The following is a 14576-nucleotide window of genomic DNA, read 5'->3' on the forward strand; positions in this document are numbered from 1 at the left end:
GATTTTTGACCTGGTATAACCCAACATCCTGCTGTACTTTTGACATCAGCAGAGGAATACATTCCTTTTTGTTGCTTCTTTAAAAACAAAACCAAAAAAAAAAAATGTGCCCAGAGTCCTGATTACCAAAGAGTGTTGACCAAAAGTCAGGTTGTCAAATAAACAAGGCTTGGAACTTTAATAAGGCAGTTCCAATGGACCTAGGCTGGCCGGGCAGGCCTACTAACTGGTGCTTAAAGGTAGTCCTAACAGGACTGAGTATATCCTTGAACTCCATGGTTCTCATGGGAATCCTCTGAAATCAAATCTCCTTCCCCTACCCGCTTCTCCTCTGATCCTGTGAAGATGAAAATTGACATCCATAGTCATATTCTACCAAAAGAATGGCCAGATCTAAAAAAGGTAATGGTGATTAATTTGCGGAATTATTTCTGGAACATCGCCTGAGTTTCTCAGTGCCTCTGTTTATAACTTTTCTCTTCTCTGAGAGAATCTGATATTATCTTTCTCTGCTCCTGTGGTGGTTTTAAATAACTTGGTAATTCTGATTTACTAATTTCTAAAAATAATTGTTTCACATTTATTTTGAAATAGTATTGAACAAAGAAACAGTGCTTTCTCAAAAATCCCTCTCTTTCCCCCACAAGAGAAGCATTCTTTAAAATTTCTGAACAATTTAAATGAGGCAGATTTACTTCCTTTAAATCACATTTTCAACTGCTGGGAAGATACATGCCAACTACAGAATTTAAAGTTTTGTTTTAAGTAAAAGACTATTAAAAATGGAATGTAATAGGATTTAAGGATTTCTAAAATACATTTCCTTTTCAAAATCTTTCAAATACAGTTTAGAAGAATCAAGGTTTGTGGAATTTTTTTAGTCTATTTTGGGAAGCTGTCTGAAGCCTTTCCTTTTTGATCTGTAAGCTGTAAATCCTTGTTATGAAGAACTAAGGAGTAGGCACATCAAAATCCCCAGAATAAGTGACATACAAAGGTTTTACACAATGCATGTCTCTAAAGAGTATTCTTTGTGCTTCTGTAAAGATGGAAATGTCCTTTAGTCATTAAGAATTTTTGAAGGAACACTCGAAGAGGAAGGCAGGAGACATGAAAGAAATTTTAAATTGGCTTCGTGTTAGGTTTTACCCAGTCTTTGGCATTCTGCTAGCACTTTCATACCAATGGCAATGTTTCATCTCTTTTATCCCAAGTGGGAAAAAGAGAGTCAGCCCCAACTCTAATTAAAATGTGATTCACTGTGCAAGTAGATCCAACTGTGTAATTCTCATAGCTGTCTCGTAGAGCATCAATCTCAAATGTTTCTTTGCCCACTGAAATCCTAAGTAGGATGAGTGGTAGGAAGTGCATGATGAAAACTACAAGCAATGCTGAGCCATCTTTGAAAGGCTAGAGCTATGGGTGAAAGCCAAACTATCCCCCCATGCCAACAATCTCACAAGGAGAGCCTAAATGCTTACACAGGATGTTTTAAACGCTGTTGTCCTCATCAGATTTTATTGATGTCTAACCATCACTTCTCAGTGTTAATTTTATGAAGAAAGTGCACAAATTACTTGGCAGGAGCAAGAGCATGTCTGTCTTGTTTGGGAACTGCCTGCCTGCCGTTGCCCACGTCCAACATCACTCACCATTTTCTGCCTTCCATTGATGAGTGTTTACCTGAGGAGTGATGCAATGAAAAAAATACATGCATTTTATAACTCAGGCTATAGAAGGAATAGCATACTCCTAAATATAAAAGTTTTAGAAAAATCTAAAGCTTAGCAACTGGTATTTTGTAATAGCTTTTGCTCTGTCTCAGCAAGCAGCATTAATTCAACATGATGTTTTGTGGTTTTTATTTTTCATTTATTTGAGTGACAAAGAATATGCATATGAAATGGTTTGAGTCAGCAGGTGGTCTTCACAGACAGACCACCATCTACCTGAACTCTCCACTGAGAAATGTGCTCAGAATGACTCAGCCTCCAACATTCTGTCGCAACAGCAGGGGCTTAAAGCTCCATATCATTCAACTCACCTAGTCAAAAGATTTTGGAGTTAAAGAGTATTGTGGTTTGATATGTGGTCATATGTTGAACTATGCTTGGGTGATAGAAAGAAGAGACGAGACCTCTGCAGGAGATTAGGTCATGAGAGCAAAAACCTCATGAATGGGATCAGTGCCCTTATAATATAGTCCCAAGGAAGTTCTTCCACCCCTTCCACCATTTGAGAAGTAAGGAGGCTGGATGCGGTATGTTAGCCTTCTGCTTCCCAGGCTAAACCTGGGAGCAATGAGGTTATATAAGTCAACAACTGATAGATTGTGTTACAATAGCCCAAATGGACCAAGACAGAAAGCAAAACATAGTTCAGATGTTTCCATGACTACAGGAAGGAATTTTCAGTTTCTTCCATAGGAAGTTAGGGTATTACTGTGCAAAGAGCCTAGCTGTTCTATCAATTCTTGTTGACTTCATAGTGAAATTTGGGCCTAAAACCAGTTTCCAGAAACTGAGAAACTGATTTCAGACAACATTCAGAGCAAATCCTTTTCCTGGAGAGCACACTGTTCAGGTCCCTTGGGAAGGATTGTCTTCCCACTAAACCTAAGTCCTGATAAGACATTAACCCCTTCTGGGCGAGGCCTTGAATAAGCTATAAGTACCAAATCTCCTTCAAATGCACCTCAGCTTTCATCAGAGGGGACTAAAATGGTGCCTCCTCTTTACTGAGAGGTGAAAACCTGCAGTTAGTATCCTGTGCCACAATTTTACTTTCTCCCTCATTCTCTATCTTCCACCTCCAAACTTGCCCCTTGGGACTTCCCAGGCACGTGTTAAGCTGATCTTTCACATTCCCTCCTCTTCCCACAGCCAGCTTCTGCCTTCAGAGAGGGATGTGGCTGTCTCAATAAGCCAAGCCTCCTTGCATCCACATGCTACAAGCAGACAGATGATGCACTTCAGATTGACAGTAATAGTCTAATACTCCACATTCTCCAAGGAAATAAGTAGACGGAGAGACAGGTATTAAGTAATCTGAACCCCCATAAAACCTTGTGACATATGCTGGTGGATAAGATTCATATTAGCAACCCTGGCTGATGAAGGAAGCACTTGAAATTCCAAAAGGGGTCTAGAATGCAAGAGAACTTGGGACCACAGTGATCTCTCCAGGGCATGTACTTCCCATGCACCTTGAGAAATTAGCCTAGAAGAAGATATCCTGCTTGCCTCTGCTCCCTAGTGCTTGCTCCACTGCTAGGCTCACACTCACTGAGGGAAAATTCACCAAAGCATCACTGGACTCTGGCCTCCCAGCCACAGGTAAAGCAGTTCCATTAGTTACATGTGAATGCTAGTTAGCCATGGATGAGAGAACTAGCAGAAAACAGCTATACTTTCAAACTGGGTGGGGTTCTGCTCTCTCACTCCCAGTCAACATGATCAGAGTGAAATGAATAATAGAGAGACATTAACTGGGGAGGACATTTGGCCTAGCAATCAGGATGCTAGTTCAGACATCCACATCCACTACTGGCATATCTGGATTCTATACCTTCCCCCAGCTCCTGACTTCAGCTTCCTGGTAATGCACATCTTAAACAATGTTGTTATGAGCATTTGAGGAATGGATCAGCAGATGGGAACTTGCTAGTTCTCTCTGTTTCTCTACCTCACAAATATGTAATTCAAAAGAAATTTTAAGTAACATTAACTGTAGCAGAGTTTTGTGTATTTTAAACTTATTTCCTAGTGTAGAAAAGATATTATTTCAAAATATTAGTCTAGGTCTTTCCCACTATTTTTTTCAAACTTATCAATAGAAGAGTGGGGCAAAAAAGGTTAGTAATATTTTTACTTTAAAAGAGAAAGTCCCTTTAGAAGAACTAATGTCTCCTTTCAAACCTTTCCTCCTTAAATATTAATAGACACACCTCCATAACTTTGACCTTCTTGTGCAATGAATCAAAACACCTAGGTTGATGATTAGCTACCAGTTTCAAGCGAATGGAATTTGAGAAATCTTTCATTTTCACTTGCCAATTATGAGGATACAGTGACAGAATTCCTGGGCATTTGTTGACATGGTTTCTGATGAGTCAGGACTGGTATTTTCTGCTGTGGTACAGGAACCGAGGGAGGAAGAAGCTTCAGGGTGAGCCACAATGAAATCATTTACAATAATGACAATGAAGATGAAACCTTCCATTTTCCCTTCTACAAGACTTTATGGAATTAAGAAAAGAGAGTGAGGGAGAACAGAGAGAAAGTTGGGAAGGGGGAAAAGAAATAAATAAAATGTGCCCTCCTACATTAAACATAAAATTTCAATGGCAAAGTTCTGGACAAAGAGTACATATTTTCAAGTTTGCTCTAAATTTTAGCTGATCTATGTCATATTCCATCCCTTCCTCCAACATCTTTTTGTGGTTTTTTCCAAGGGGAAAGGAAAAAAAAAAGTATAAAGGGAAAGAAGAAGACAGGTGAGGGGTCCAAGCTAAGGAGAACTTGGTGTAGCAAGGAGAATCTGAGTTCTGAGCATGTTTCCTTTGCCTGCCTAACCTGCTAATCAAGGTCCACAGATAACCACTACGGAGGAATTAGGTGGATTTCCAGAGCTAATGAGTATTTGGAGCTAGAACTCAAAAACAGGCCTTATTCCTGAGTAGAATAAGACAGATGGAAAATTAATCCAAACTTTAAGATGCCTGTTGAGGTCCAATCACAGACCCAGAGATAAGAACCAGGATCCAGGTTCAGACCTTCTCACTCAGCCTGGAGGTGAGCAAGTTGATAGGAAAAGGGATCTGCTAAGATCCAGTTTCCCCTAGACAACTTTCCTGTGTGCGAACATGAGAACCAATCATTGTTACCTGACCTTATCCCACCACAGGGAATTGGGATTCAACAAATGGGTGAGGAGCTGTTGATAAGCACTTTGTCACCTACTTTCACGCATCAGCTTCTTTTAGCACACTTTGAGAGCCTTGCTTTACAGCACAGAAATCCTATGCAGTGGAAATCCTTCTCAAATCTGATTCCAGATCACCTTTTCAACCTGTTTCTCTTGACACCACCTGACCCATTTCAATGAATTTTTCAAAATTTATATTTCTTTTTAATTGGGAGACAAAGAAAGAGAGACACACAGGGAAAGACCTCCAGTCCCCTGGCTCACTCCTCAAATGCCCACAACAGCTTGGGGTCTGGGCCAGGGTTGAAGACAGAAGCTGGGAACCCAAATCAGTTCTCTCACAAGGGTGGCAGGGACCCAGCTATTTGAAGCATACTCTGCCTTTCAGAGTATGTACCAACAGGAGACTAGATTGAGGAATGAAGTTGGAACTCAAACCCAATCACTTGATGTGAGATGTGGACATCCCAACCAGTGACTTAACTGCAAGTTGAGATGTCTGTTGCTTCACAAACTTTTTAAAGTAGCCGCCCCCACCCCTGTGTAACAGAAAACAATGCTTACTACATGAGAGACATTCCATTATACTCTATTCCATCCCATCCCATCCTTTATTAGCTTGTGTTTTCCAGGAAGCAAATCCCAAGATAAGGATTGAAATGTATGTAGTTTACTTTGGAGGCCATCCAGGAAATGTTATCAGAGGGGGGAAGTGAGACAGAGCAAACAAGGCAGCCAATGAAAAATTTGCTCAGAGCAGAATGCTATCTTGCCTCCCAGTTATCCTGCCCAAAGGGTGGAGTACCTTATATACAGAGTTCCTCAGTCATCAGTGAAAGGCTGCTGGGTTTCATTATACCTTTGATCACTAGAATGGCTTGGTCAAAGCAGCTTCCAGAAGCATAAGCAAGCTCTGTACCCCCCAGGCAATGCAGGTCCTGGCATTTGGAAGTGGGATGTTGTACACAGGAGTGTTCAGGGGAAGAATATGAGAGGGATCCTGACAGCATCTGCTACTCACATCATTTCCTGTTTTTAAAACATCTGGGTCCCTATCCACTAGATGTTTGCTGATTTACTCAAGGACTGGGATCCTACTGCTGGAATAGCAGTGCAGTTCCTAAGGAGCTGTCCCCTTGGCTGATACACTCCCAGCAGCCTAGGAAAGGACTTCAGATGATACACAAACAAGCATTTGTTCACATTACCTTCATTTAAAAGTATCATACTGCAATAGGAGAAAAGAGAAAGACAAAAATGCTGGGATCCAGAATTTTCCTCCTGAGTAAATACATTTTAGAATTTAGGCTGATTTCTGTGTGAATGCTGAATAAATGACCACTGAGTGTGGGGAAAGACAGAAGACAATGCCTGCACGGATGGAGCTCAGGACCCTGTGCCCTGCAGATGCCTCCGACTGCAGCCCTCTCCTCTGTGTGCTTTGAGCCTGACTGTGCTTCTCCCCATTGCAGAGATTCGGCTACGGAGGCTGGGTGCAGCTCCAACACCACAGCAAGGTGAGTCACTCCCTGAGCATGAAGAGGAGTTGACCCAGGGACACCCCAAATCTTCGGCTTTCTTGCAGCAGGCCGTCCACAGAACTTGGCCCTTCTACTCTCATGTTAAGTTTGTGGCAGGCAAGAAGGTAGCATGGGGATTTCTCAGTACTGGGAAAACTGGGGGTGATTTAAAGATTGGTATCTGGAAAGAGGAATAGGAACTTGTAAGTCCATTAAAAATTTTTTTTGACCCTGTGACCCATTTTATCAGTTATTGTTCTGCTTCAAGGAAGCCACCTGTCCCTCTCCACAGACTACTGCCGTATTCTGAGGCTGATCAAATAGTTGAAAGAGTTAGCTTTGAGCATAAGTTGGAGAAATTTAACACTAGAGATGAAAGGAAGGAACTGCTATTATTAACGATTGAGTTTAATAGAAGAGGAAGGCATGGACTAAACATTCTGCAAATGATAAGAGGCCTGAGAAGAGAGGTTGGAGGTTAGATCTCTGCAGTGTTCAATGAAACTTCATTTTCAGGGATCTCACCTGACTTTTACAAGTTCAGAGAAAACATCCTTGGGTTTCTAGCTGGAATACAGACATGATGACTAGGAGGGTCCTGCGGGACACATGGTCTGGACAAACATAGGTATGGACAGGGTTAACTCAGTGCAGCATGGTAAGGGCAAAGACGCCTTTGAGATAGGTGTTAAGAGGCCTGGATTTGCATCGAAGGATGATAAGGGTCTCCCAGAGGAAGTAATGCCCACCCCAAGTCTTGCAAGAGTGGAGGTTTCCCCCAAGGAATAAAGAAAACAGTATTTCAAAAATAGAAGACAGGAAACTATCAAATACATCTGAGCCCAGAACTCAAGCATTCAGGTATGGTTGCTACCAGGATTTTTCAAATTATGGTCTCTTGGACCAACAGGCTCAGAGTTACCTGGGAACTTGCACATTCCTGGGCCCCCATCCAAGACCCACCAAATCAGGAACTCTGATGGTATGTCCAATGACTTGCATTAATAAGTCCCCCACCCCCACCTCAGCAATGTTGATTCACACTCAAGTTTGAAAATCAAAGGCTCAACCTATTATTAACTCACTCACTTATTTTGAAACTTGTTTTGTGCCAAGCCCACCAATCTAGACACTTGCAGCACAAACAAGACAGTTAATTTCTGCCCTCACGGTGCTCAAATTCTAGGATGATACAGGTTAACATGATCAATTCATGGGATGGAAGTATAAACAGGTATTAACAGAGAGTGACAGGCTGGCTGTCCAGTGACCTAGCAAGTCCTTGGAAGACAGGAAAAGAAATCCTGAAGAAGTGTGTCTGGTTAAGCAATAGTTGCAAAGGCGAAGTAGGAAGGAGTTGATGTGTTCTAGGAACACAAGCAATGTGGCTGAGATATAGTGACAGGTGACAGTGGGAAATGGACTTAATTGCTTAAGGGATTTGGGAAACATGCTGAGAAATTTGGATTTTTGGAAGTTCTTAAATTGCTTTGAAAGACCACTCTAGCTGCTCTGTGAACAAAGGGTAGAGATAGGCAAGAGTTTTGAGGAGCAAAAGGATGGCAAGAGGTTGATGATTTGAGCAGAAGCCTCATCAGACAGGGCCTTGTAGAATTTAGGGGTGAGGCCCCAAATGAGTGTAAGTCATTGTACTTGGTGCTGTAGGCAAGTGAGGAGTCTTCAATCCTAGACATCAGATTTCTGGGATGCCTCATCCTCACCTTCTTTCAAAGAGTGTCCACTAAGTGCTGATTTAAACACTATGCACTTCTGCAGTCCCCTTCCCAGCCTGAGAGCTGGGTTTCTCAATCACTGGCCGCTAGTCTTCCCAAGGGAAAGAACATTGTGAGTGGAGTTGATTACAAGGTTGCTAGTTTAGGCCCAACTGCTACACAAGCAGCCTGTTAATGTTTGCTTACTCCACACCCTAGGCTTCAGTTGGTCCCTCAATACTGGATTTGAGTGCTCTTCATTTCATTTACTCCTAATATACAATCTTGGCACAAGAAGAAAATACTGTCTAGCTACATTTACCGACTTACTTATTGTAGCAAATTGGACACAACGGCAGTATAATAGAATAAAACCGATGTTCTTCCTCTCTCTCCAAACAAAACAAAGCAAAACAGCATAAAATGCAATCAGATCTGCATTCATAATAATTATCGTGGTCAGGAGTTAGAGGCACTAGAAAACAACACACAAATGCATACACTGTTTCAAATTAACCCAACAGCAAGGAGACAAACCAGTGTTGGGACTTTAAAGAAATGCTTTCCTAGATTCCTTTGGGGAACAAACATTCTCCACTGTTGTGATTGATTCAATCCAGAGATTCCTGTTGCCTGAAAGTTCTTTGCAAAAACCCTCTCTGATCTACCCTATTTATATTCTGCTAAACTGTTGGTTTTCCAATGTTCCCATAAGATTCAGGGATAATTATTTGCCATGGTAAAGACTTGCTTAGATTTGAAAAATTCAATTTGCCCTTTGGTTGAACATTTATGAAAGTTTAAGTAGCAAGCTGGTCCTTGGTTTGTAAGAAAACCTGGCAGGAACTGAAGTCTAACTGCGGTATGAGTGGAATTTTTCCCCCGATGGACAGACTACCTGGGAGCATTTTAAAAGCATAAACCCAGGAGGGTATGTGTACACAGTGCTCAATTCAAATCTGCAGATCATCAGCTTCATCTAGAAGCAGCCACTGAGTGTTTCTCAAGGCTTTCTAAATCCATCTGTGAAGTGTTGACCCCAAAGTAATGGTACTCAGAGACAAAATCCAAGAGAGGTCATGAGTGGGGCTCCCGTGATGGATAAGCAGGCACAGCGGAGAACTTGTCCTCTCTCTTGCATGGAAGAACACATCATGAAGACAGCCATCCACAAGCCAGGAAGAGAGCCCTCTTCAGGCACTGACTCAGCTGCTACTTGAACTTCACAGTCTCCAGAGCTCTGAGATAGAATGCTGATGAAGCACTCAGTCTATGGTATATTGTTACTGCAGCCCAAGACTAAGATATCCTACTCTCAAGACGAGTTTCTCCTTGCTGGATAAGCAGGCAGACTCCCAAATGGATGAAGTCGTATAGACTTATAACAGTAGTTTTGTGCTGGATGAGGAAAATAGACAAGATGTCAAAAGAGAATTTAGAGTAGATGAGGTGACCAAAGCAGAAAGCAGTCCTCAAGAAAGTAAAAGATGGTATCACAGTAGAGCCAGGGACCATCTAATCCAGAGTTTACAAATATGGGATACAACCCAAACTGAAGCCATAATATCCATGTAGTGTGTTAGGACAGCTTTAAAAATCAAACATACTGCAAAACGCAACAGAATGCATTGCTACTGGTAACAGTAAATATTGTTTCATGAAACTTTTATCTCCATTTATACTAGTATAGATACTTTTGGATATCCTGGATCACTGTGAAAAATCTATTTTATAATCTGTGAACACAGCCAAAATTGGTTAGAAGCTATTAATACACTCCAATGCCTTCACATTATGTTTTTATTTCCAGGATGAATTTTTTTGTTACATAAATAATGTTGAATAAATTCTCCTTTAAAACCTTAAGCCATTAGAGATCAATCTACAGTTACCTTAATGAGTAATTCTTATCTGCAAAAGAAATTCCTATTAACAATTTAGTGAATCTCTCTCCAGATCTTTTCCTATAATTACACTTAAGTATGATACATGTACCTGTAGAAATGGCAGTTTTACTCCATATGCTTAAGTACAGTTTTAGCTGTATCAATGAGGTTCTACGCTGAAAAAAAGTGACATATTCAAAAAAATGTTTTGCACAGTTAAGAAAGAGACTGCATATAAAGGTGTAGGAATGTGATAAAGTTACAGAAAGAGGCAGGGATAGATCATAGAGTTTTGTAGACCACTTTAAGGAATCTGAATTTTATCTTCTATGATGTAGGTATTCATATCAGAGTTTTAAGTGGCTCAGTGGCAAGGTTTGAGCTGAGAAGCTAAATATTCTGACTGTGTGTGGCCGCTGGGTGGGAGAGCAAGGTAAGAGCAGAATCAAGGGTGACAGGCCAAAGGTTGAGCAGCTGTTTAGGGAGAAAGGATGGGAATATGAGCCAGGGATAAGTGAGCAGTAGACAGATGTAAACTGTTACAGGATATATTCTGAGCTGGATTCCCTGGTACTGAGAAATGGATCAGATGCTGGTGTAGCAGACAGAACTAAGTGAAATGACAATGTTGCTGCAGTCAGTTGAGAAAGATGAAGCAGGCAACAAGAACAGACATTGTCAAACCAGAAGGACAAGCAGATCAGGGAGAGAGATAAACTACAGATTGAGCAAACCTTGTATGAGGTGTGTAGCAGAGTCATCCCATGGAACTGTCCTTCAGAACCTAGAGGTGTGGGACGTAGAGTGATTGCCAAAGTTGCTTCCTGATGTCAGATCTGGACCATTTCTGTTAACTCTGCACCTCAAGCCCAACCAGCATGGCAGCTGGCATGGTTTACAGAAGTAACTAAATTAACTAAATTTCTAAATCATCCATATGCAGTGCCAACACTGTCAAATCTGAATTTAATTTGGGGATAGCACTAGAATTGAAGAATTAGATATTCTATAAGTTGCATTCAGACTCTAAGTTGGAAATCAGCATGCAGGAGGTAGAATCATAAAGTGCTCTTGGTGTGGACACTGAAAGAGGGAGAAGAGCTGGATGGAGAGTAGAACAGAAGGGAATTTTGAGTTGTGATATAAACTCAATGGAAGCTTCATTGGACCAAGAAGGGGTTTTGAAGCTACCCTTCAAAATCACCCCAATTTTGGAGCAGAGGAGTAAGAGAATAGGGTCTCCACATCTCTACAGTTAGTCATTTGATGTGAACTCTGCCCTGGAAACAGAGCAGACCATGAGGGAGGCAACTGTCTTCAGCCAAAGCCAACATCCTGTGGAAGCTCAGAGTTATCTTCAACAACAGTCCCAGTAGCTGGAAAATCTGCCCTTTAGTCCCAAAGGAGCATCTGGGAAGCCCACTACAACACTCTCCGAGAAGGGCCTTGCGCTTACCATATTATCCTAAGCCCTTGTTTTATGGGTCAGGACCTGAGATTCCAGAAGAGTGAGAGGTTCACACATAAAATTTAAGACTGCTGACTCTCACAGTATTCCACTTTCCACCACACTATGCTGTTCTGGCACTAAAAATGATAGCCATATATTTCAAATGGGTTATAAAGATAGCGATAGAGGTTTGGGGAAACCACTTAACCTTAAAACTGTTTTATTTTGATAGCTTACCAAAAAAGTGAGATTGAGTTCTGGGTCACAAAACTTAGAACATTTTGCTCCCATTACTTCGTTTAGTTTAAGATTGATTGATAGGGACCAGTGCAGTGGCCTAGTAGCTAAAGTCCTGTCCTTGAACATGCTAGGATTCCATTTGGGCGCCGGTTCTAATCCCGACAGCTTCACTTCCCATCCAGCTCCCTGCTTGTGGCCTGGGAAAGCAGTCGAGGATGGCCCAAAGCCTTAGGACCCTGCACCTGCGTGGAAGACCTGGAAGAAGTTCCTGGCTCCTGACTTCGGATCGGCCACAGTACCGGTCATTGTGGTCACTTGGGGAGTGAATCATCGGACGGAAGATCTTCCTCTCTGTCTCTCCTCCTCTCTGTATATCTGACTTTCCAACAAAAATAAGTAAATCTTTTTTAAAAATTGATTGATAATGAAGTCAATGTTGAGACAGAAAGAGAGAAAGAAAGAAAGAAAGAAAGAAAGAAAGAAAGAAAGAAAGAAAGAAAGAAAGAGTGACCTAGTAACCACCTCTTTCCCCAGCAGCAAGTGCTGACATCTGAGGCACATTTATAGCTTTACAGGAATATTAGATTCCTGAATATAAAGTAAGAGAGATTAGGAACTGATTCTTCACAATGGTTGTTCAAATCCCAAAACTATGGTTAAAAAAAAGCAGGATGAGCTGGGGTCTATTATAAGAAAACACATAGCTCGTTGGTGGCAGTCTAAGTCACCATCAACCAATGAACATATTTTTAAAACATGGCATATACACAATGAAATACTACTCAACCTTTTTTTAAAAATGAAAGTTTGTCATTTTTGATAACCTAGAAGAAGCTATAGGACATTACTCTAGGTTGAAATAAATCAGGAACTGAAAAGGCAAACACTTCATGATAGCATTTATATATGGACCTAAAAAAAAAGTCAAACTCACAGAAGCAGTGAATAAAATAGTAGTTGCCAGGGACTGAAGGAAATGGAAAATAGTGGGGAGATGGTCAAGGGATATCAAATTTCAGCTAGACAGGAGGAGTAAGTTCAGAAGAACTGTTGTACAATACAATGATTATAGCTATTAAAAATATATTATACAATTTATATTTGTTAAGACAATAGATTTCAAGTATCTCACCACAAAAAGATAACAGATGTTTAACTAGTGTGATATATATATATATATAATTATAAAAGTTTGCTTTATTAAGATAGTTTGCTTGTAAGTGAGCAGCATAGCAACTAATTCTCTTTTCTCTTCTGTTCTCCTAATTCTGTTTATTGTCCACCAGTTCCTGCAGATGTTGACATCAACAGACCCTCCTCCACTGGGGGAGAAAAAAAAACTCACCCTTTCTATCCCAATGTTGCTTCTTGATAAAAACAAGAGGGTTTAACTAAATAGTCTATCTCAATGACCCTTTTCAATGTGAAAATGTAACAGATCTAGCACTTCCCAGATAATGGCCCATTCTTTTAGGTCTAATAACCAATGGTTTGCTTGGCAAAGTCATGTAAACTTAAAAGGTCATGACCATGACTTCACTGTCTCTGTGTCCAGCTACTGATATTCACAGAGGACACCTATCCCTTGAATTCTAGCTCAAAAAATTAGAAAAACAAATGAGGAAGAAAAGCTGAATTCCACTAAATAAACAGATTTCTACTTCTTCAAGAATTAAAATTTAAAAATCCCTGAAAGTGTAGAAACATATTCCAAACCATACAAGCAAAGATTATCCCAAATGGGATTTGGTTGCCTTTGGCTTATTCGAATTTCCTGCCCTAGGGAGAAGCCAAAATGATGAAAGATGGGAAAGTCTTCCGAGTGGTCCAAGAGAACTGCTGGGATCCAGAAGTCCGTATTAGAGAGATGGATCAAAAAGGTACTTGCAATGAGAAATGCTACAAATATTTGCATCTGATGTAAAAGCAATGTGTGCTGTTAAAGTCGGCCGACAAATTTCCAGTATTGTGATTTAGAAGGTGACAATGAGCCTCTTTTTTTTCAGCCAGGCTAGGCTGTTCTCCCCTAAGGGAGAAGAGGACCTTTCACCACAATGCTTTCAGAGTGCAATTTAAAATGTTTTTAAAGTTCAAAATATAGTATTTATTACAGATTAGATTAAATGACTAAAAATTATAAAAATAGATGAAGGATGCCAGTTTCCTGCCTTGACAGATTGAGGGACGCATTCCTTTCTAGTTTTCTGGGTGAACCACACACAATAGCCCCATTAACACATGAAGATTGAAAGTAGAAGCAATTTTATAAAAATCAGTTAACTGTGTACTGTCAGAATATTGAATAAAATCAGTCAAGAAATTCAAAAGAAGAGAATTAGGAAATTTTTGTTTCAAAGCTCGGTGTCTGACAATTTCAAAGAACCTTTTGCATTCCTTTTATTTAAAAACCAAGTAAGTCCCCACCATTTCCAACAATCTCTAAGTCTAACTAAAATATGATTTGATGATCCTGTTACACTTCACTTCTTACTTCCTGGGTGACTTGCTCTCTCTGCTGTTTTTTAACAATTAAAGCTATATTTAGGTGGCATTCAATTGCACTTTATAGAAAAGCCTATAGCAGCCTTTTAGACCATTCCACAGAACAGAGAATATAGCTGTGTTATAACACGGTACATGGCAGTTGGGAGGGGAGCTGGAAAATGAAAATGATTACAAAACCTACAGCAGAGAACCAGGTTTTGCTGTTAATGTGACACTAGAGCAAGAGCCCACCCTCAAGAAGAAAATTGCTGGGAATGAGATTTGGATGAGAAATAGTGTCCAAAACCAGTCCTTACCACTTGCACATACGTGACGTGTGTGTGTGTGTGTCCTTTGG

At 40.6% G+C, this 14576-nt stretch overlaps 1 protein-coding gene across 1 annotated transcript in view; it reads left to right on the forward strand.

Annotated features, from left to right (window-relative positions):
* The first annotated feature begins 345 nt into the window (after positions 1 to 345).
* The window catches only part of ACMSD (aminocarboxymuconate semialdehyde decarboxylase), a 55112-nt gene continuing 40881 nt past the window's right edge, over positions 346 to 14576 (forward strand). Inside the window, exons 1-3 of the mRNA XM_058664196.1 lie at positions 346 to 402; positions 6399 to 6443; positions 13518 to 13614. Of these exons, the coding sequence (XP_058520179.1) occupies positions 346 to 402; positions 6399 to 6443; positions 13518 to 13614 (199 nt within the window). The remainder of the gene's footprint in view (positions 403 to 6398; positions 6444 to 13517; positions 13615 to 14576) is intronic.

Source organism: Ochotona princeps, chromosome 5 (genome assembly GCF_030435755.1).
Source record: "Ochotona princeps isolate mOchPri1 chromosome 5, mOchPri1.hap1, whole genome shotgun sequence".
In the NCBI taxonomy this organism is placed as follows: domain Eukaryota; kingdom Metazoa; phylum Chordata; class Mammalia; order Lagomorpha; family Ochotonidae; genus Ochotona; species Ochotona princeps.